Source organism: Dinoponera quadriceps, unplaced genomic scaffold, assembly GCF_001313825.1.
Source record: "Dinoponera quadriceps isolate SergipeBrazil2010 unplaced genomic scaffold, ASM131382v1 scaffold1069, whole genome shotgun sequence".
Taxonomy (NCBI): Eukaryota; Metazoa; Arthropoda; class Insecta; order Hymenoptera; family Formicidae; genus Dinoponera; species Dinoponera quadriceps.
Genome location: NW_014555200.1, coordinates 1,206,636 through 1,230,726, shown reverse-complemented (window position 1 = coordinate 1,230,726; position 24,091 = coordinate 1,206,636). Strand labels below are relative to the sequence as shown.

General features: G+C 43.2%; 3 protein-coding genes and 1 pseudogene across 5 annotated transcripts; 3 read left to right on the top strand and 1 right to left on the bottom strand.

Annotated features, from left to right (window-relative positions):
• Positions 1–205: 205 nt before the first annotated feature.
• Positions 206–5,577, bottom strand: LOC106743463 (protein shuttle craft). Its single transcript, XM_014617323.1, has 9 exons — positions 4,197–5,577; positions 3,711–3,884; positions 3,262–3,651; positions 2,812–3,093; positions 2,442–2,732; positions 1,830–2,293; positions 1,164–1,694; positions 993–1,099; positions 206–921 (listed from the first exon to the last, which is right to left on the bottom strand). Exons 1-9 carry the CDS (start codon positions 5,551–5,553, stop codon positions 834–836), a joined length of 3,684 nt encoding a protein of 1,227 aa, XP_014472809.1. The 5' UTR covers positions 5,554–5,577; the 3' UTR covers positions 206–833.
• A 600-nt stretch (positions 5,578–6,177) lies between these two features.
• Positions 6,178–9,663, top strand: LOC106743464 (histone acetyltransferase KAT2A-like). Of its 2 annotated transcripts, none has more exons than XM_014617325.1 (7): positions 6,178–6,269; positions 6,357–6,440; positions 6,508–6,627; positions 6,731–7,714; positions 7,783–8,349; positions 8,425–9,149; positions 9,256–9,663. In XM_014617325.1, the coding sequence occupies exons 4-7, from the start codon at positions 6,747–6,749 to the stop codon at positions 9,447–9,449; spliced, it is 2,454 nt and encodes an 817-aa protein (XP_014472811.1). In that variant the 5' UTR covers positions 6,178–6,269; positions 6,357–6,440; positions 6,508–6,627; positions 6,731–6,746; the 3' UTR covers positions 9,450–9,663. The 2 variants fall into 2 exon arrangements, with proteins under 2 accessions (XP_014472811.1, XP_014472810.1); XM_014617324.1 differs by having other exon boundaries at positions 6,505–6,627.
• Positions 9,664–9,765: 102 nt separating this feature from the next.
• LOC106743465 lies at positions 9,766–14,416 on the top strand (annotated as a pseudogene).
• A 306-nt stretch (positions 14,417–14,722) lies between these two features.
• Positions 14,723–23,150, top strand: LOC106743453 (endoplasmic reticulum resident protein 44). Of its 2 annotated transcripts, XM_014617304.1 has the most exons (7): positions 14,723–14,954; positions 15,658–15,739; positions 15,835–15,990; positions 17,013–17,313; positions 17,494–17,541; positions 18,035–18,330; positions 18,431–23,150. In XM_014617304.1, the coding sequence occupies exons 1-7, from the start codon at positions 14,898–14,900 to the stop codon at positions 18,781–18,783; spliced, it is 1,293 nt and encodes a 430-aa protein (XP_014472790.1). In that variant the 5' UTR covers positions 14,723–14,897; the 3' UTR covers positions 18,784–23,150. The 2 variants fall into 2 exon arrangements, with proteins under 2 accessions (XP_014472790.1, XP_014472791.1); XM_014617305.1 differs by lacking the exon at positions 17,494–17,541 and having other exon boundaries at positions 14,725–14,954.
• Positions 23,151–24,091: the final 941 nt, after the last annotated feature.

Sequence of the window (24,091 nt, the reverse complement as noted above, 5' to 3'; positions counted from 1 at the left end):
TTTTAAAGACGGGCATTTCAAATAAGGAAGTTACGCTACCGCACCCTGTATATCGAAAGATTTCCGAAATATCAAAAGACAATCTTACGATATCAGTTTTGGGTTAATAAAGAGTATAGTTACCTTTGGCAACAAGAAATATATTGAAGACTTTTTTTTATATTATTATATTTTTGAGCATATCATTTCAGAAAAAAAAAGAATATCCATTTTAACAGGAATATATATTAAATCAGCATTAAACGTAATAAATTTCAAAGTAAAATGACACATTGCTCTGTTATAATATTCGATCTGTTACAACTGTCTGCAGATGCGGTGAAAGCGTTGAATCTTGTTACTTTCAACTTATTATTATGTGACGAATTTTATGATCTCGTCTTAATCGAAACTTATATAGTCGTTCGAAAAACAAGTCGAAAATGATTGAAATAACAATACCATACGTTTGTTTTATACTTCTGACTTATAAAAAGTCACGATATTAATTATATAATTACAGACGTGCACTTAGTTTCAATATCATCTGGATACTTTTTTTTTTTCTCGATTTGACAGTTTGGGACGCAACTCAGATGAGATCCAATAAGAGAACTTGATTTTTTTTTCATCAATTCCCACGTGAGATAAGTTCCTATTCCGGATCATCGTCTGTATTCCCAGCCACATCGAGAAAAAGAATAGTCCAAGCCGTATTGGAACAAGATGTACACACACATATATACATATATATATTTGTACCATATATATATACATATATGTGCGTCGTTTATAATATCATACACATTTCACGTTATACAGCTGCATCTTACATTCTAATGACGGCCGTCGATTTATCCGCGATAATCAAAATAGTCTATTTCTTTATCGGGGATTTTGGAAGTTGACTGTTGACCCTTCACCGGTAACGATAGAACAGTTCTACAACGAGTCATTTGTCCATCAATTTATGCACAAAATAATCATACAATAATTGTGAATAGCTATCTTACTTTGTAGAGCTGTTTCCTCTAGAGGCATTAAGTACCGGTCCTGGAACCTTCCTCTGTCCATTTTCCCTCTGCACTATCTCTAGTAAACTGTAACTTGGTAGCCAACACTGGAAACGGGACACACCCATAGTCACAGAGATGAAAGCACAGCCGACCGAGCGAGATTCATACCTTATCTTTTACGGCAGTGGCGACGACGTTTCTCTTCGGCTCCTCATCGTACGCTTGACTCTCGCAGCCGAAGTGTTCGCACGACTCGTGCACGAAGTGGCGCTTCTCCCTGTTCATGGTGTCGAACGAGTAACTCCGGGACTTGTGCTTCGACGTTTTCGCAAGCTGCACCAGCTCCGTCAGCTTCTCGTGGACCATCTGGCAGAAGTGCGGGTCCTTCTTGGCCCATTGTTTCATGTAATCGCTGTATCTCGGCATCAGCTTGCCGCTCAAGTCCGGATTGACGATCTGGAGTCCCAGAGCTAATCTTCGGTTCCTCTCGATCGTCTTGCACTCGTCGTTGCATTCCAACGTCTTCAACTGATTCTGCTTCTTCGCGCCTTGCCCAAATACCTCCTCCAAATTGACGGAGTGGCCAAGCTGCATATCGGCCATCTTACTCGCCAGAATGTTGCTGGCTATTCTCTGATACTCCCGCGCATTGTCAACGCAGGTACGGCTCGTCGTTCTATGCCCGCACTGGCATGTAACCTGTAACGCGATCGTTAAAAATCGAGAACCGCTAGTTTTACGGCGAGCGTTCCCAAATAAACGACACGGTCTGTTAACGAAAGTAAAATGAAAGGTGACCGGGACAAGCCCTGTGCGAATGAAACTTGCTCTTACCTTGACCATCTCTTTGCAAGGCGTATCCGGGCACTTGCCGTCGTGACACGGAACGGCGCAGATGTGCCCGCACAATTCCCGCGTGATGACGCAAGGTTGCGCGCACTGCTGGCCGGGTTTCTCGCAGGGCCCGGAGTGACACATCGTGATGCACTTGTGTCGTCCGCATGACAACGGTTTGTTACACGGCAGGCCGCACGAGATCTCGCTCACGTGGCACGGCACTGCCTTCCTCAACTCGTGTTTGCCGTGACACCATCTCTGAGTTAAGACGCTGCACGGCGGGCACGTGGGCTCGCTGTGGCAGTTGTGCAATACCTCGTGGCCGCAAGGATGCTGCCGCGAGCACGGCCGGTTGCAGGCGGGTCTTCTGGTGCCGCACGGGACCGGCGGATAGATCACCTCGGAGCCACATTCGCAGTACAGCTCGTCGAAGCTGCTCTGCCAGCAAGGCGCGCATCTTCCTGTCCGCGGGGAAAAAAGGCATCCGTTCAGAAAAGATTCTCCCGACGTGAAGCGTTCGCGAAACCGCCCGCGAACAAGTCCGCGCGACCGGCGCCAACCGAGAAGAAGAAGCCTAAAATATCATGCGAGATTGGATCGTCTTCTCACCCATGTGACACCTCTGCTCGCACTTGTGCCGGCCGCAGCTCAGAGTCTTCGAGCACGGTAACGGGCAGATGTGCTCGATGTCGATGCAGCAGAGCTGATTGCAGTTATGCTTGCCGCAGGACCTCTTCTTCTTGCAGCGCTTCTCGCAACGCGCGTCATCGGCCTTGCTCGTCAGGTCCCGGCAGGCGATCTCTCGATCCATGTTACCGCACCGACACTTCACGTCGCTGCTCAAGTCGCATTCCGGGCACCCGCCCGCGTGACACGCCGCCTTGCAGGTGTGCGGATTGCCTGCGCGAGAAAACAGCAGCGCTTTAGCGCATCGATCCAGGATACAGTAAGGAGAGAACTAGCTTTCCCAGACACTCACTAGGCTGGCCGCATATCAGACGCTTCGTGCAGATCTTGTCGCAAGTCGGCACCGGGTCCAAGCAACTCTCTCTCTTCTCCGTTAACGGCGTCTGGCCGCAACAACAGGTAGTAACTCGGTCGGGCGTGAGTGAACAAGACTCGCAGGACTCCGGATGGCAGATGTTCCGGCAATTGTGCTTCCCGCAGTCCAGCTTTTTGTTACAGATATTATCACAGGAATACGCGTCCGGGACATTCGCCCGGCAGGACACCTCTTGAGTCTTCTTGCCGCAGAAACATGCTGCGTGAAACCAAACGAAATTCTCACACCTGTATATCGCGTACGTGCTACGCTAATTAGAGCCGTCGATATCGATCCCCCCCGGGAAAGAAACCGCAGGTGCGTATCGAAATACGCGGGGTCATACGAGCACGCACGATATCACGCCGATCAGGGTAATCGTGATACCTTGTTGGACAGTCTTGTCGCAAGAGCCGCACTCTCCCTGGTGGCACTGCCTCTCGCAGACGTGTTTGCCGCACGGCAGCTCCTTGCCGCACACCGAGTCGCACAGCAGCGGCTTGTGAGCGCTGCACTGGAGCGTCTGCGAGGTTCTGCCGCAGCCGCAGTACTTGGTCACCATCGCGACGCACTGCGGGCAGGAGCCCGGGTGGCAGAGCAGCGTGCACTTGTGCACGCAGCCGTTCTTCGACAGATTCCGGCCGCAGGTCTCGCCGCACGAGTGCGCCACGTCCCGGCGATTCCACTCCGGCATCTTCATCTTGCCGCAGAAGCAGTAGTAATCCACCGGCACGACCGAACTGACGTTCTGGCAGGCCGGGCATCTCCAGCCTTTATCTGGAACGGAGGGATCGATTAGCTCGGGAGGATCGGAGAGAAGACGGCTGGCCACTCACCGATCTGCGAAGACTTGGCCCACTTTTTGATGCACTTCAAGTGCAGCACGTGGTAACAGTTGGCGCAGGACCACACGTAGTCGGTCTGCTTGATGTGCTCGTAACAGACCAAACATTCCAACGTGCCTCTGTTCAGCTGCTCCGTCAATCTCTCCCTCTGACTCGCGTCGTCATCTGTTAATCGAACAGCGCCCATTTCATTGCTCGCTTCCCATACAAGATAGTTATGTACATGAGAAAGCACAGAAACTTAAGATCGTCTTATTTCTGGACCGGATCGTTTCATTGACCGCAATGCATCCGAAGACGAACTTAAGACGATCTTAAATACAAGATCGGACTATGAATGCCGACCCACGTGTAGCCTTTAGTAACCGATCCAGTGTAGCGCTGCATGATCGAATTCGCTTCTAACAACAGGCTCGCGAATTGAAATCGAGAGAAATCATTGGGGAGGGACTGAATAAGAGAGCAAAATGTACGTACCAATCTCATATTTCCTCTGTGGAGTTTTCTTCTGCACCGTCCCGTTACCGTCCGTTCGATCCCTCCAATTTTCCACTTTCTTCTCCCTGTGACTCGTGGCCTCCTCGCTGTTACCGTCTCTATCATCCAGCAGTTTTTCGCCCGCACTTCTCTTGCTGTAACCGTTACCTCTGCCACCAGTCGGAACGTTGAAATGATTCTTCCTACCTTTGTAGTTGCTCTCGTATCTCTCGCTCCTACTGTTACCCGTGTACCTTCTCGTAATTCTACCAACAAGCTCGGACCTGTCCGGTCCGTCCGGATTATTGTACTTGTGATAGCCGAAGGTGTTGGCGTAGTTACCGAATCGCTTGGGTTTGCGCAGCGCCTCGCCCTTCGTCGACGCGTTTTCCGAATCATTGCTCTCGTGCGATAACGCTCTCTCTTCGTTCGCGTTAACACCCGAGAAGTCGTCCTCCGGAATCCCTTCGACCGAAGTCTTGAGATTGTCGGCCACAGACGAGCCGGTGAACTCGGTCGCGCCGGGATTTCCGCTAACATACTGTTCCACAGAGGATGCGTCCGAGGTCTGACGTCTCCGGTTGTAATACTTGTCGTTCTGAAACTTGTTGTAATTCTTCGCACTGTACGTTCTATAAGCGTCCTTGTAACCGGATCTGGATGGGGCCTGCGCGTCCTTGTAATTCACACTCCTCTTGTTATCGTAACGTTTCTCGCCCTTGTACCTGTTATCCGGCGTAGCTGACACATCGGCCGACTTCGCCCTGTGACCCTGTACGCCGGGGTTGAAGCTGTCCCTCTTGTTAAATCTCTCCCTCTTCAACTTCGCGTCGTTTGGCACAAATTCACTGGCGGTGGGGTGTAGATTCGAGTTCACCACTATGCTGGACTGAACCACGCTGTCGTCACCTTTCGACGCGTAATTGTTGCTTATCTTGGGCCTTCGACTGTAATTGCCGTGGGAGGAGGGCGAGACGTTGCGCCTGACACCCTTCGCGGAATGCTGCGAACTCGCGTTTGGTGCTTGCGCCCCGTCCTCCGGGGAGGCGTTTGGCAGTATGTGTTTCTGATAGGCGTTTCCTAAAGGCACCATGTTCGATGGTATCGGCAGAACGTTCGTGTAGAAGCCTGCGTTCGAGGTGGAGGCGTTCTGCTCGTACATATGCTGACCACCGCTCGCTGGAGGATAGTAGTTTCCCGAGGGGAGGTTGGGCAGGTAAGCGGGGGTGTTTCCGATCGCGCCGCCGGCGAAATACGGCCAGGTGTCCACGGTGGTGCCGGGTGCTGCGTTCCGGCCGGAGTACACGAAGTAGTTGGACTCCTCCTCCGCCGGATACGAGCCGTTCCAGGTGGCCATTGCGATCGCACGGTACGATTGCACAGTAATGCGAAACTGCGCGCGCGGAGGTGATCCGGGGAGAGAGGGATCCGCCGAACGGTGACGAATCACCTCGAGCTGATTAATTCAGCCTTGGAGGCTCTCTTATCCGCCTGGAGATCGGACGGGAGAGAACAGTGTGACACGGAGCGAGCTTCTGCGGGATTCGAATCGCAATATGGTTACATGCCGAGAGAGCGTGAGTGTGCGCGCGTGATCGATTGATCCGCTCCGATTCTAACCTAACGGAGGAATGCCGCAGGAGAGGTACTTACGGTGAGTACGTTCGCCCCTCCGTCCGCTTCTTCGACGGGATCTCAGCGAAGAACGGCGAAAGAATTCGGGGAATGTGCGGCACGACGCGTGGCCCGCGCGGAGCGGAGAAGAGAAAGGGTTGCGTGCCCCGTATTCCGATGTTATCGGGGCGAAATAGAGGTCGGCAGTTACCGTACCTTACGGGCAACGCGTGCCGCGCGGTGAGGCAGGGCAGCGGCAGCCAATCAACCTCTCGCTCTTCCGGATATCATAGGTATGTATACACCTCACGATACATAACCACTTTCGTAATGTTTCGCAGTCGGTGTTAGGTTAAGGTGTCAGATGCGCAGCGAGCTTGTTGTTAAAATAGCGAGGGATTTGAGATCGCGCAACGCGAAGTAGCGAGGGGGAAACATTCACGAGGCCGGAAAGCGGAGGTAAAGCATGATACCGCACCTTTGGATAAAATTTCGAACCTCATTCAATCACGATTATCATACTGCGATTGTGATCTAACCTATCAGAAACGTGCTCGTCAACGTGAGCGACGACAACAAACGGGCTGCTGCGCCGCAATATGACAAGTATCACGTAATAATCGACATAATGTAAGTATAATAGAAAAGGAATAAGATTAAAAAGTGATATATCATAATGGTGATGAATCGGTAGCAGGTAACGGAAACAACCGGTGTCGTTGAAAACTAGAGAGCGTAGTCAATTGTTTGACTCGTCGCCTTACGATTTTCATCATTCACGGATTTTAATTTAAACCTGTATTCAAGAAATCTTAAGGTAAGTATCCACTTGATTCTCGCGATGGTATGCCGTCGTTGTAAAATTCATCTCCGTATCGATCTATCCGCAACGGTAAGGGTGATGTGAAATTCTTTTCTAGGATCACATATACACACATGACGTCCGAGGAAGTGAATCGTAATGCAATGATGGTTTCCGCTGAGGAAACTGATCAATCTGTTACCAGTACATCGCAGAATGCAGGTAACAGCAGAGATGTAAATTCAACGAGGCCATACGACCACGGTAGTCGACAGAGTAACCTTCTACGAATACAGCAACGCAAGCAACAATTATTCAACTTGCCGCGAAGCAAGAAATTGATGAAGCTATCGACCTACAGCGCTTGCCAGGCGGTCGAGTGCAAGTGCACCGGTTGGAAGAACGTGCAACCTATCCTGAAATCGCAGAAGGGTGACGTTCAACAGCCTGCTATCAATTTTCTGGATCCGTGTAAAAACTGCGCTCATGCTTTGGAGAGCCACGTCGCCCATCTGCAGAACAAATCTGAGGAAGAACTCAATAAACTGTTGAGCATGGCTATCGATGCCGATAACCTTTTCATGGGTGTGTACAAGGAGGAAGATTCCGATACCAAGAGGATATATCATTACATGTACACGTTATTGAGAAAGTGTATATTGTCTATGACGAAACCAGTCGTGGAGGGCCCGTTGGGGCAACCGCCATTCGAGAGACCCAGCATAGCGAAAGCGGTGATGAATTTTGTTTTGTACAAATTCAGCCACCTGTCGCAGAGAGAATTGCAGGTAATGTGCGAAATGGCGAAGATGTTTTTGCACTGTCTCAATCATTGGAACTTCGAAGCGCCCAATGCCAAAAGGACGAGCAGCGCGGGAGAAGCGTCGGCTTATAAAATCAATTACACCCGTTGGCTCGTTTTCTGCCATGTGCCTGCATTATGTGACTCCTTCCCGCATTATGGTACTCCTATAGCTTTCGGCAAGACTCTGATGCAAGCTGTGTACAGATCAGTTTGCAGCCAGTTAATCGACAAGTGTAATAGCGAGAGAGACAAAATAACGCCGGAGAAGAGGGTCCTAGTCCTGACGCATTTCCCCAAGTATGTTTCGCGATCTTTTCGTCCTCCTCGAAACAATGCGTATCTCACGAGTATCGTGATCTTTCCAGGTTCCTCTCCATGTTGGAAGCGGAGGTTTACTCTGACAATTCGCCCATTTGGGACCCCGAGTTCAAGCAGCCTTCCCACCTACAAACCGCCTTGGAATTGAAGGGGCATCAAGCTAGAAAGCCAGCGGAATTCGAGAAAGTCACCGTCGCGTCAAACGAGAATCCGAAGGATAATTACACGACGATCAACATCAGTCCCGGAGTGAAAAAGCTTTACGAGAAGCGCCATCATTCCGAGTCGGGTCGAAGTTCCGACGCGAAGAAACGAAAAACCGAGGAGGTCTTCGAGGATCTACCGGACGAAACTGTCGCAGAGATCGTCGCCACCATCAACGACCCCAACCGCATGTGCGGTCCTGAAGTGGTGTTCCCACCGGATGTCCCGCGCGACGAAACCGCCAAGATGGAGGAGAGCAAAAAGATAATCGAGTTTCACGTTGTTGGGAATAGTCTTACGCAGCCCGTGTCGAAGCAAACCATGCTTTGGCTGATAGGATTGCACAATATATTCAGCCGTCAATTAGTTCGAATGCCCAAACATTACATATCTCAATTTGTTTTCGATCCGTAAGTACTAAACAGATATTTCCATTCCGTTCGTTATCGCGAATCATTGCGAGCAATATTTCTTTTGTCACATAGGAAGCACAAGACACTGGCCCTGATAAAAGGTGGCCGGCCGATCGGCGGTATCTGCTTTCGGATGTTCCCGACCCAGGGATTCACCGAGATAGTCTTCTGCGCGGTCACGAGCCAGGAGCAGGTGAAAGGCTACGGGACCCATTTGATGAACATGCTGAAGGATTATCACATCAAGCACAACATATTGCACTTCTTGACGTTCGCGGACAAGTTCGCCATCGGATACTTCAAGAAGCAGGGTTTCAGCAAAGATATCAAGCTACCGAAGGCGATTTATAACGGATACATCAAGTACTACGTGAGCGCGATGTTGATGCATTGCGAGCTGAACGCGAAGATCGTGTACACCGAATTCACGTCGGTCATCAGGAAGCAGAAGGAGATCGTCAAGAAGCTGATACATCAGAAGCAGCAGGAAGTACCGAAGGTTCATCCGGGGCTGACGTGTTTCAAGGAGGGCGTGAAGGGTATCCCCATCGAGTCTATCCCGGGGATTCACGAGACCGGTTGGAAAAGTTCCACTCAAACCAGAACGCGGGGTGTGGCGAAGGGAACGCAGGAACCGGAACCGGTGGATCCCAGTCTGGACATGGCGGATTCCTTGTACAATTCGTTGAACGCCGTTCTCAACAGCGTCAAGAAGCACAGTACAGCCTGGCCCTTCCTCAAACCCGTGGACAAGAACGATGTTCCTGATTACTACGATCACATAAGATATCCTATGGGTGAGTTCACACAATTGAACAGGCGTCCGTGCGTCTTCGCATGCAGTCCGATGAAGTGTAATGCGAATCAGATGGAGGACTAAAGACGCCCTCTTTTGTGTTACAGATCTCAAGACTATGTACGAGCGTCTCAACGCGAAATACTACGTAACGAAGAAGCTATTTATAGCGGATATGATGCGGATCTTCACAAACTGCAGGCTGTACAACAGTCCCGATACCGAATATTACCGTTGTGCCAATGCCTTGGAGAAATACTTCCAAACGCGTATGAAAGAGGCCGGTCTCTGGGATAAATGAAAGCCTCCGAAAAATGTGCGGCTGTAACAGTGTCGACGGTCGAAAATTTCCTAACTTATTCACGCTATTCCGAAGTCCAGCTGTTTGAAAATGAAAGTCCATACTGTTATGATACTGCTTTCTGTGCAGTATTTGTACAAAGGTGAAGTAGATATCTATCTGGCGTGGGAGTGCACGTCGGAATTGTTGAAAATAGAAAGAGATAACGCAGAAATATTGGTTATTTTCTTTTTTTCCATACGTCGCGCGCGAAGTTTCGACGAACTTTCGGATACAGCCGGAAAGAACGTATTTTCAAATAATTGCCGAAGTTACTTGTGTTTGACAATTTATATGCAATCTCACTTTTTCCAATCGCTTTCTTCACATTCTGACATGCACCTCTCGTTAAATAAAGATGTATGTATGTACATATAAATGCATATGTATATAAGTGTATAAAAAAGAAAAAAAAAACTGCAAAGTGGTGCAAGTCGTGGATGTCGCTTGTCTAATTTCAATCGGGTATTTTATACAACATGACTTGCGAATGTAATTGTTTATACGTGGTATTTTTACTACCAGCACCATGTTGTTAAAAATATTAGAAACGGTTTTAATAAAGTTTCAGATCTAATTGGGTATTTCACAGTTTAATTACTGTCATTAGTTACAATTAGTTACAATTTGGGAGTGTAATACGACGATTATATAAGGACGCTGTGATAGGTGATCAATTTACGAAACAGTTCATTGTAATGGCTGGTTTGTAAAATATCATTAATGAAATAAAGCTTGTTATCTGCAAATGTTGTAAATGCAATGAAACAACTGATTGTGATTCAATAATCGCAGTGATACCTGCATTATTGAATCAATAAAAAAATTACTTATTCTTATTGCTGTTTTCTGCCATATTATTTTGACAATTATACGATTTTTTTTTATAGCTCCCCGACAGGGAGTGTAAAGTTTATTATAAGATTTTGAAAATACAGATGATTACTATATTGCAGTTTCTGTAAAGTAACGCTACAATTAACGAAATATCAGTGGGATCAGCCTTATCCGAGTATGAACTGTTCCAAGTGGCCATTGCGATCGTTAGCGATTGTACAGTAATGCGGAATCAGGCGGAGGTAACCGGAAGATTTACAAAACGGACGAAATAGTCTAGCAAGTAAATGTCCCAGAATTCTTATCTTTCGAGTATTTTTGCGCGAAAAAGTAGTACCGCGACAGTCGACGGAGTTTGAATTGCAATATGGTAAAAGCCAACGGTGGGTGTGCGCGATCATTGATCTTCGAGCGATCCACTTCTAACCTATAGGAATTTTCGCATAGGAGAGGCACATACGATACTTGGCTATTCGTCGTCCCGCCGCAATTTAAACGAACAACAACGAGAATTCGATGAATGTACGATACGAATTGTGTACCACGTACAATGGCGAGCAGAAAGGGTTGAATGCTCCGTTTGATATCATCGGAACAATAATAATTAGTCGGGAGAAAACAAACGAAAGCAGCGATATTGGAATAAGCGTTGTTGGAAATAGAAAAGTGCAGTCAGATATTTGACTCTTTACATTACAATTTTAATCACTGCCTGATCTAAATTTTAATCTAATTTAACAAATCTTAAGGTAAGTTTACAATAGTTTATTTAATTCTTTTATTCAGTGTATAATCACATAGTACAAAATTGACAAGTATTTGATGTATCCTTTATAAATCACCTTTGACATCTTGATATCTTTGACAAGTGTATCAATCTTATTTTCAACTGTGACAAAAGATATCAATTTTTCTTCAGAACCATGGCATCTGAAGAAGTAAATCGTAATACAATGATAATTGCTTCTGAAGAAACTGGCCAATCTGTTACTAGTACGTCGCAAAATGCAGGTAACAGCAGAGACACAAATCCAACAAAGGCGCATGAACAGGGAAGCCGACAGAGTAATCTGCAACGAATACAACAACGCAAGCAGCAAATGTTTAATTGGCCACAAATAAAAAAATTGTTGAAACTTGCGACCTACAGTGCTTGCCAAGCAGCTGAGTGCAAGTGTACCGGTTGGAAAAATGCGCAACCTATTGTAAAATCACAAAAAGGTGAAGTTCAACAACCTGTTACAAATTTTCTGGATCCTTGTAAAACTTGTACTCATGCTTTAGAGAATCACATCACTCACTTGCCGACCCAATCAGAGGAAGAACTCAATAAATTGTTGGGTATGGCTATTGATGCTGATAACATTTTTATGGGCATACATAGGGAAGAAGATCCCGATACAAAGAAAATATATTATTATTTATATACTTTACTGAGAAAATGCATTTTGTCTATGACGAAACCGACTATAGATGGTCCTTTGGGACAGCCGCCATTCGAGAGACCTAGCATAGCAAAAGCAGTAATGAATTTTGTTTTGTATAAATTCAGTCACCTCTCTCCGAGAGAATGGCAAGCTATGTGCGACATGGCAAAGATGTTTTTGCATTGTCTGAATCACTGGAATTTCGAAGCGCCGAGTGCCAGAAAGACGACGATTAGTGCTGAAGAAGCGCCTGCTTATAAAATTAACTATACCCGTTGGCTTGTCTTCTGTCACGTACCTGCATTTTGTGACTCTTTGCAGCATTATGATACTCCCGTAGTCTTTGGCAAGACTCTATTGCAAGCTGTTTTTAAGCCAGTCTGTTGCCAATTAATTGACAAGTGTCACAGTGAAAGAGACAAAATAACACCGGAGAAGAGAGTTTTAGTCTTAACGCATTTTCCCAAGTACGTCACGATCTTTCTGTCTTACTTAGAATGAAATCTCATAAATATCAGCAAATACATAATCGTTTGCGTTCCAGGTTTCTCTCGATGTTGGAAGTGGAAATTTATTCTGACAATTCACCTATCTGGGATCTCGAATTTAAGCAGCAGCCGCCTTCTCATCTACAAGCCGCCTTGGAATTAAAGGGACACCAAGCGAAAAAAATGGGAGAAATCGAGAAAATTACTGTTACGTTGAATGAAAAGGATAACTATGCAACAATAAATATCAATCCTGCAGCGAGGAAGCTTCATGAAAAGCGTTTCCAGGTCGAGTCAGGACGTTGCGATGTGAAGTGACGGAAAACTGAAGAGGCCTTTGAGGATCTACCCGAAGAGACTGTCGCCGAGATTGTTTCGACTATCAATGATCCTAATTATATGTGCGGCCCAGATGCGGTGTTCCCGCCGGATGTTCCACGCGACGAAACAGCTAAAATTGAAGAAAGCAGGAAGATCATAGAATTTCACGTCGTTGGGAACAGTCTTACACAGCCTGTGTCTAAGCAAACTATGCTTTGGCTGATAGGATTACATAATGTCTTCAGCCATCAGTTAGTTAGAATGCCCAAAGATTATATATCTCAATTCGTATTCGATCCGTAAGTACTGAGATACTTTCTTCCGTTCATTGTTTTGTAAATCGTTGTTAGTAATATTCTCTTTATCACGCAGGAAGCACAAAACGTTGGCCCTGATAAAAAGTGGTCGGCCAATTGGCGGCATCTGTTTTCGCATGTTTCCGAGTCAGGGATTTACCGAGATTGTCTTTTGCGCGGTCACGAGTCAAGAGCAGGTAAAAGGCTACGGGACTCATTTGATGAATATGCTGAAGGATTATCACATCAAGAATAACATACTGCATTTCTTGACGTTCGCGGACGAGTTCGCCATTGGCTACTTCAAGAAGCAAGGTTTCAGCAAAGACATAAAGCTACTGAAATCCATGTATCAGGGATACATTAAGGATTACGAGGGTGCGACGTTGATGCACTGCGAACTAAACGCCAAAATAGTATATACCGAATTTACAGCGGTTCTGAGGAAGCAAAAAGAAATTGTGAAGAAACTGATTTACCAGCGGCAGCAAGAGATACAAAAGGTCCATCCTGGCCTAACATGCTTTAAAGAAGATGTTAGGTGCATTCCCGTGGAATCAATTCCGGGTATTCGTGAAACCGGCTGGAAAAGTTACACGCAAACTAGGACGAGAGGTGTGACAAAGGGAACGCAAAATTCTGAACCAATGGAAACGTGTGTAGACATGTCGGATTCTCTATATAACGCTTTAAACAATGTTCTAAATACCGTGAAGAATCACAGCGCTGCTTGGCCATTCTTGGAGCCTGTTGATAAGGACGAGGTCCCAGACTATTATGATCACATAAAATATCCCATGGGTAAGTTCAAGAAAAAAGCACATTTTAAAATACAGATGATTTATAAAGTTATAAAATAATTAACAGACACAAAATAATATAGTTTGAGATAATAATAAAACAAAAACTAAATGACCCAACTATTCATGTTGCAGATCTCAAGACTATGGAGGATCGTTTGAAAACTAAATACTATACAATTAGGAAATTATTTATAGCAGACATGACACGAATCTTTACAAATTGTAGATTGTACAATAGTCTCGACACTGAATACTATCGCTGTGCAAATGCTCTAGAAAAATACTTTCAAACTCGTATGAAAGAGATTGGCCTATGGGACAAGTAGAATTTTTAAGTTTTTTATAATAATAAAGATAACACTAATATATAGTTGGTACTTTCCAGTAATCAATAGTAACTATGCACCTGATGTTTTTTTTTTTTTAATTTTATTCTCATTTCTACAATCAATTATTTTATCATCAATTATTTTATAAAAATCATGTCTGTTGACTACTCATTGTGACTGTCCTTGTATAGATTTAGCACGCTTGTAAAATTGTCCTTTTACACGAATCAATAAATAGTCGCAAAATTAACTCGATGCAGAATCTTCCTTTCTAATCTCTTCTCTTGTGATTTTATCTATCATTTTAATCACTGATTCGTTCATTCATTCTCACTAATCATATCAAATGTTTCGATAATGCTGTCCTTGGCAGTGGCAGGCATAATAACCTTTCTATTTTAATAGTGCGTACCAATGTATATCTTATCTTTCGTAATATGGTTCCCGCCCACAGGACGCGGAAATGCCGCGCGACAAGAAGCGACGCGGCAGCCAATCAACCGTGTCGTTTATCCACGAGAACTAATAGTTTATTGGCTACCGCGTCGCTTCTCGCAAGCGTTGCCGCGTCCTGTAAGCAGAAGCCATGAAGGTCTTTAGCGAAGGATAGAGTGTCTAAAATGACGCGTTATCACCGATAGCGCGTTCTCCGAACGCAGCTTATGATTACCGGCCTGTGGAGACCGGCCTTAGTGGTGGACGAGTCTTCGTTGTTTCGCGTGAACATCGTTCGTAGCGCGACCAGCACGGCGATAGATGTCTCGAAAGTATTGAATCGCGCTTGTATGCGCACTACATACTACACATACCTCGAAAAAGTTGACACATAGCACGTAGCACGGGCGCTCTGACTGATGGTGGTTCAAAAATTCGTCGTACCGTCGGTTTAGTTGTCGCGAAGTCGCAAAATGCTGGCATACTGTGATATTTTTGACTTCAAGGTACTTATGCTCGCGTGTCTAATGGTAAGTAATAAACCTGCCACCTCGTTACTTTATCACATGGGATTATCGAGAAATGTGTCAATAATGTCAATCGTCATGATCATGATGTCTCGTTAATTTCACGTATATAATTTATCATAGTTTCTGTCCGATCGAAAATACCGTTTATCTTGATTCCATCAACTTGCTCTTCTACGCGGCATAACCTATATTTTTATATTATTGTAACTTCATACTCGAAAGCATGAGAAAAATGATGGACTAGAGGAAAAAAAAGTCAACACATATCCCGTGCGATCTTACATTTGATGCTATGACACTTCATGCACATTTGTGTCAATAAACGTCAACAAACGAGACAAGATCGTGCAAACATGTTTGACGCATCGTATCAAACGTATTGCTGTTTGTGTCTATTGGCGTACAAATTTGTTACACATGTTGGTCCATACGTGAATAGATAAAAAAGAATAGGTCGCCCCGATATTTGCCACTGGTCAAGTATTAAATATATTTTGATCAATATAAGAATCTGTACAGAGAAAAAGAAGAATGAGAAAGAAAACAATAACTGAGAGATTCACACACAAACACACCATATGGCTGATATTCGGTTAATATTGTTAGCGAACATTTGTCATGTACGGATACGAGACACTCAAGATGCAGAATTATACGATGATATTCTGTTAAATTATAATAAAGTAAAAATGTGTGTGTCTAGATACATCTGCCAAATTGTATAGGAGAAGAAGAAGTAGACGGTGCAGTTTCACTCACTCATAAGAATATTGATGTAACATTAGGTAAGGTATTGTATATAGCAAATAACATGTCACACAGAGTATGACTTTGCGATCAGAGGCAAGTACTGCAGTATCTGTTTTTTTGGACTTTGCAGCAAAGAATGAACTGGTATTTATCAACTTTTACGCACAATGGTGTCGCTTCAGTAACTTATTAGCCCCATTATTCGATAAAGCTGCAAATAAAATTAGAGAAGAATTTCCACAGCCAGGCAAAGTAGTAATGGCCAAAGTTGACTGTGACCAAGAATGTAAGTATGTTTGGTAATTACTTATGAAAGTCTGCACAATGAAAGGCAAGTGACTTGCTTAATTACTTTGACTATATACATGTTATACACGTCATCTCTTATTTGAATCGTGTAATTCTTGAGGTATCTAAATCATTTTACATTGAATTGTATCGAGAACAAGCATTTTTTGTAACTATCGTCATTCGGAAAATATTCTCTTTTATTTTTTACCGATAAATACAACCAATGTCAAGTTTGTATCAATGATGCTTGTCTCGTTTGATCGATGAATCTAGAATATATTGACGAGAATAACAGATCCTGGAATCCCCCGATTTTGTTGAAACGTGTAACGAAATTGATTGAGAACCATCTCTCAACGATGAGACGCTTGGAGCTCGGGCTTTGCGTGTCACTACAAGATATAATATCCGAGATAATATTCGAGATTTAGACTCGCCAATTTAATCAAGGACATATCTTGACGAAATACAAACTTTTGTTATAAATATATATATAATATAGAATCTCTGAACAAATCGTTACATCTGTCACTCGCTCGTACGATAAACTATTTATCAGTTAACAATTTGTTTTTACAATGAGCGACGAACTTTCAAAATACCACACTCATAAGGATAAACTTGGTAAATGTGTGTCATTAAAGGTGGTTTTGACGATATCCGTTTATCCGTACGTTATATAACATACCGAACCAATAGTGGCATAAGAAATATTGATAAAGAAGAACACAAAAGATATTTGGAGCGATAGTAGGGATAACAAACTATGAACATAATCAGGCGTAAAATCGCGATACTTCTGAGTGGCAAAACTCATAGTACAGATGACTCACCTTCCCAACATTTCTGTAACATGTATCTGAATACAAACAATCTATGTGCTGTTGATAATTGACGTGTATTTGAAAAAAAAAAGTGTCACAAATAAGAGAAAATTGTGTCTCTGTCGATAAGTCAAAGGTCGTTTGTTTAATTTATACATCAGAGTTGGATGTATTGTTACATGTTATGTTACAGCGGCTGTGGCTGCTAGGTTTCACATAAGCAAATATCCAACGTTAAAAGTAATAAGGAATGGTCAACCGACTAAGAGAGAATACAGAGGGCAACGATCGGTGGAAGCATTCCAAGAATTTATCAGAAAGCAATTGGAGGATCCCATCAGGGAGTTCTTTGATTTGAGAGAGCTCAATGAACTGGACGATAAGAAACGTATGATCATAGGATACTTTGACAGAAAAGATATACCGGAGTACGAATTGTTCCGGAAAGTTGCCACCAATTTGAAAGATGATTGTCAATTTCATGTTGGTTTTGGGTAAGACATTCATCTAATTATATTACAACGCCGCGAATTGCCGCTATTTTTGGCGCACGCAAACACATACTTTTTCTTGAAATGCGCAACTATCGCAAACAATTGATATGGATTCAAAAGTATCTAAGTAATAATGTATATGTATATCATAATTATCGTAATGTAATTTCGTTTGACAAGCACATGCTCCAATCAAAACTGCGAAATTGGACAGCATTTTCATTTGCTGTAAGTAAACCGTCGTTTACTTAATATCTACGTTTACACGGTAATAAATGGTAGTAAACCGTTGTTTACTTAATATCTATATTTACACGGTAATGAGCCTCCTCGTTGTCTGCGTTTACACGGTAACCTGTTTAGTAGTCAGACCCGTAATCCATGACCGGCTCCTTCATCCGTGTATAAATTTGCCGACCGTTCTACGGAATATTCTCACGTCAGTCACACAGTTGTAACATAATATACGTGTAACATTAATTGTCCCACCAGCGGAAACAAACTATGTGCGTCGTACGAAAGTTATAAAATCAGCTTTAAGTGGTTACCGTGTTGACGTAATTTGCTAGATATTTTTTTGATAATTCCATCTCTCTGCACGTGTTGTTACATGGATGAAATCCGCTGTGTGCAAACAAACATTTTTTTCCCCAAATATCTTCAGTTGTGCGATCCGACCGGAGAATGTTGACAAGTTGATTTTGTTATTGCACGTATGTAGAAATGCGAGTAGAGCGTTGCATCCTCCGGGAGAAGCCATCATTGTCTTCCGTTCGGACAAGGCCTTATCTAACGACGAAGACGAAACATACAATGGCAGTTTGAGCAATTACGACGAGTTGAACGTGTGGGCGCAGGAGAAATGTGTGCCACTGGTGAGAGAAATAACGTTCGAAAATGCGGAGGAGTTAACGGAAGAGGGCCTGCCGTTCCTTATATTGTTTCATGCTCCCGATGACGTCGAAAGCGTCAAACTGTACAAAGATATCGTAACTAGAACATTGATAAGCGAAAAACGTACGTTGCATCTTGTCTTATTGCTTTATTACCACTAACACACACTTTTTGCTCGTTGCCTACCATCTTTTGTCACGTTGTGTTCTTTTTCTTCTTTCAGAAAACGTCAATTTCTTGACCGCCGATGGATTAAAGTTTGCACATCCGTTGCACCATTTGGGGAAAAGTCCAGCGGACTTGCCATTGATCGCGATAGATAGTTTTAGGCATATGTACATGTTCAAGGATTTCAAAGACATTCATGTAGAAGGAAAGCTCAAAGCTTTCTTGCAGGACCTGTATTCCGGGAAACTTCATCGTGAATTTCACTACGGCCCTGACATTACGAGTAACGATGTGCCGCAGGCAGTCACGGGAAAGCAGGTGAAAACACCTACAACGCCGCCAGAGTCTACATTCAAAAAACTTGCGCCAAGCAAAAATAGGTATACGTTACTTCGCGACGAATTGTAACGAAATGGGCGATTGTGGCGCGTATAATGGAGATTCTCGTATAATTAATTGCTATATAGTTTACTAATAAATTAGAACTGATGAAATTGGTTGATTTCAATCGACATTCGCGACATATGCGGACATATGTTTATTTTCATCATCGTATAATTGCAATGTGATTGCAATCTTCGCTGAAAAACCCGACGAAGAAGTTTCCGCGTTCTTTCCCTCTTTTCTCCTTTTCTTTACATTATCTACCATCATCTGAATTTGATATCGCAACATCGTATGTAAGTTGTGCGCGCGCATACATGACTTTGCAACGTACTTTACAACACACAGCGCGAGAGAATTGAGTGAAATAAAAGATCCCGATATTTGGTGTTACGAGTTGATGAGTTCTTGCTTCTCCTTTTTTTTCTAATTTCAAGTCTTGAGTCTGCGTCTATATTATCACGCGGACGATTTATTCGTCTGATTGTTATTTGTGTTTTATTTATGTGGAGGAATCAAAAGAAAGCAAAGATCAGATGAGACAGATAACAGCGCACGACGTGCACGCGTATACAAAGACCAGCGTCTTAACCTTCATGTTGTATCATTGTATTATACACGTTCCGTAGAAAATCTCTTGTCACTTTTAATTGAGAAAACCGATGCGACGCGACTTAGGATTTTTCAATTCTGATGAAGCTACGGCATACATTGCCGCTTGAACGTTACACAATAGTTTTATAATTTTATTTCAATGCGCGCTGATCCAAGGTTCCTCTTTTTGTAATATCTGTTTTTTTTTGTTGGTTATCCTCGCGGACAAACATCTTTGCACAATTGATAGTGAAACATTGTATTTCTACCAGTGTCTGTAATTACGCATCGAGGTGTATATTAGATCATGTACATTATATTACGCGGTTTGAACCGCCGATCAGTTCCAACTTGGATGTGACACACTTGTATGTAAAAATTTAGCAACATCCCAGTAAACACCAAGTATCACAACATCGACGTTACAATGTCCGACACAACATAACATCACATGACATCCTAACATCGATGTTACGATACTTGGTGTTCGCTGGGATTATTTCTCCTATTAGTTAGATCAAAAGTGCGATATCTTTAACACATACAATTACATTCGCCGAGAATCCGTGAGATTGTTGTGTTCGATGATGGTGTCTAATACATGTGTGCATGTATATTATTAATTATATTGTTTGGAGTTATTCTGGATGTATTATGTGAGAGAGAGGGGGGAAAAGAGAAGAAGGGGGAAAGAGAAAGTGTGTATGTATGAGTGAGAGTGTGAGAGAGAAAGAGAGATTTTATCTATCGTGTGATTGTGAGACGTGTTGATGAAATAACGTGCTCTCGTAAGATATCCTTAGGAAGCATTATTTGTATGAAAGATATTGTTTTGGCTGTTAATAAAGCTGATTTCTAAGTCATAAATTTCACATTGATTATTGTCGGAATGACGGCCGTAGTTGTGGTCGTGAAAGCATTGAGACAAATTCAACATGGAATATATGTACAGGACGTTGAATCAACATATTAACGTCGGATTGATAAGGACACGCGTGAGAGAGCGCTCGTTCTTTCATCCTTACTAACGGCAACCCGGCGTCGATGTGTCGATGCAACCACCTGCACATATATTGAATACATACAAATATTTTATTGGGTCGTACTGAGATAACTCGTAAAGCTGAGAAAACTGAGATAACTTGTAAAGCCTAGCAAAGCCTCGCGATGATGCAAACGATGATATATTATCCAGAAAAGTCATGGTATAGTTTTGCGGAGTAACTTTAATAACGCACAATAGCACCATTGTACAAGGTAAATAAACAACAAACGTATGTATCTCTTTTGCCAAATATGCTCGCATTAAGTCTATCGTCGTAAAAAGTCGCGTTTAGGCCTGCTTATCGTTTGAGAACACGTAGCGTTTTCGCCATAACGCAATATAATAACTATATTTAGATATTTACTCTAGAAAAATAACGTCATGGACATTCCTTGTTGCGGGAATTAGTCGTTACGCAAACGTCGTTATCCCCCTTTTCTCAAGTAAAAATATAAATATTTCGTTTCACAGCGCAATACAACTCCCCCGTGTTGACATACCCACACTTATTGTTTCTCCTGTTATCTTTCTTCGCTCAAACCACCGCGACGTCATTGACAATACAACCTCCGTTATAACTTCCGTCTGAGAGTTATCATTCGCCTTATGCGCCTTCTCGCAGCGCGCGTTTCTCAATAACGCTGAATCGTCTCCAATGGCAAAAACTGGAAAAATATGTGCATTTAAATTTCTCATTTGCGTTACAAACGATGCATCGAGAAGATGAACGACGTCGCCGTTGAGAATACCTTTGAGAATCTCCGACTTAACTTTCCCCGCTTCTGTACGTTCGCATGTTCGATCAATTGTATGATCACATATAACAATCACACGAGTGTTTTTACTCGATTCTGTCGTTTGATTGTAAATTCCAACAATCTGTTATTATTAACAATCCCTTCCTCCTGCCTCGTCACGGCACGATTTTTTAGGAAAACAACAACCCCTTCTAATCTAGCAGAAGCTTTTCCCATTGGAGATGCGATATCTCGATTATACGAAAGCCAAGGCCATCGGCCGCGGAGCATGCATCTGTCGCGTGTTAACGCGGACCCAGAAAGAGAGAGATGTTTTCTCCTTATCCGCTGCTATCTTTTCAATGGTTGAATTTTGTTTAACGGAGCATCCCTTACAAGTTGGGAATGTCTTTTGCTCTATAAGTGTTCAACGTCGTAGCGTGTATAAACGTCGCGTGAAACTGAAATTATTATATACGTATATGATAAATAATTGCTAAACACGGTTTCTACTTTATTCACGAAATGTTTATTACATGCGAAAGAAACGTCCGAAAAGTTTTCAAGTGTGGTCCCGGTCTACAGGTGAATAATATAGTCACACGTCATCTCTTTCTACGTCTGTCAACACACATGCTCCCCGCCCGGTACGATTCCCATATTCGACGTTCCCTCACTGCCGACTACACTGAATATAGAAATATTCACGTACTCAAGTCGAAAAAACGCGAACTCTCCGTTTAACATAGTTAATGAAAGACATATCCTTATTACACACATGATATAGTTAGTTTGCGAACATTGTCCTGCCTCGGTCATAGTATTTTGTAATACGCGCTCCTCTCTTTCGCGCTCCTATATCCGCAATTCTATTCCATTTTATTTCACGTGACACATGACAAGCGAATTGAAATTGTGCTACGCGGTTAGAAAAGATGGATACTGAGGAAAGAAAAGAAAAGAGCAGGGGAAAAATGGAGAGAGAGAGAGAGAGAGAGAGGGAGAGAGAGGAAAGAGGAAGAGAGGGATGAAGAACGAAAGAATGTCAATCGTAAAAGAGGGGTGCGTTTTTCGAATGTTGTTGATGTAACACAACCGTCCGTTAGTGCAACGTCTGCTCGAGAATAATTTCGCGTAAGCGCTCTTAAATAAGAAAAAAAGAAAACTGACAAGACATCAGTCGAATGGCAAGCGAAACGAATAAGAACAATACGCTTGCTCACAAGCGATGAATCGATTCAGTCGACACATTTGGCGTATCTTGGCCGACCCTAGTCGAGAGCTCCGCAAACTTGCTCGATTGCTTTATCATAATTACATCATTGTCATCATCATTATCATACTGTGAGATTTGCGAGTTTCATCTCGGAGAAATTGAAACATCACGCAAATTGTTTCGGAATTATAGGTGAAAACTTGACTGGATGATTCAGAAAAATTGACGAAAGACGAAAAAGGTCCGAATAAATATATTCAGCTTTTTATTTTCCCGTAAGCTGCGCGATTGTTACATACCATGAGGAACGATTGATATTTATGCCTTTGAGAAGATTCATTTCAGCAACTTACAGGCGACCTACGATTTCGTTCTTTCGACAGAGTTATACACATGAAATGCACGTAGAAACGGTGTAACTTGGCTGACGCGATGTAAAATTAATTATTTTGAAAACTGTTCGCGGACTTGTGTTTGTCAAGATTGTTTGCTTTTCAACCTGTAATTCCGACACTTGAAAAAATTTGTTTCCATCTGATTACAGATCGACATCAGTGGGAAGAACAACGTGAAGGAATTATTCACACGAGCTGAAGTAAAAGCAATAAGTTTTCCTTTAGACACTGACGCGAGTCTACAATTAGCTGTCACACACATGTATGTATGTATATATACATATACTCTCTAATCTCTTTATAGTCGCTGTAGAGACGGTGCACTCTTGCTACAACTCGAACAAATTGCTTTTGTTATCGACGTTAATGCAGAGAGAGAGAGAGAGAGAGAGAGAGATAAAAATGAAATATTCGCGGAAAATAACACAGCGATCATAATAACATACATCTAGAAACTTTGCGTTAGAGAAATAACGCTACGATCCACCTTTGATTGAATTTTCGCTCGTCGATTACGAGTCGTCTGTTCGTTGGCGTCCCGAATGGCACGCCGTTTATAGCAATCCGTTTGCGAAGCTCCGCGATCAACGGTCGATTGAAACGAATACACGAATGCCGTTCACGACGACGACTTGATTGCTGCCATTACGATCTCTATGCGATGGCACGGCTTTGCCTACATTGCTGCATTCGATACTATCGTACATATATAATGAATCGTAAGAAAGGATCGTTGCCAGACTGGTATGATACGAAATACGACGAATCGCAGATTTCTAATGAACGGAAGATTGTGTCACTTAGAAGCGACAACCCTTGCAATTGTTACAACTTATTCTTAATTATAATATACTTACTTAACAATTATCATTTAATTGTCGTACATCTATGATAATTAGATTCTCTCGCGTATCTATCGGTGTACATATAATTTGATTATTACATGTTTGCGGTATGTGTGTTTGATATTAAGCTTCCGTTCGCTCGCTCGCTCGCTCGCTCGTTCATTTGTTTCTTCATTCATTCGTTCGTTCGCTCGTTCGTACACGCGTCCGTTCATTCGTACGTTCGTTCGTTCACGTCGCTTAGGCAAAATACCAACGAATTAGGCGTCCCGCCCGTTTTTATACAGCGTGAGATCCGCGGACGTCGGGACGAATTCTCAAGGATTGCGAAGCACCGTGTGTGACCGGTCAAACGGCCCGAAGTAAAAGTGCCGCTCCTCGCGTCTGTTTGAGAGATGAAAGTACACGGTTGCATAGTGCGCGCGCGCGCGATTGTTGACCTTTGACAGAAGATATTCCATCGGTGTCATATATATATATATATATATATATATATATAT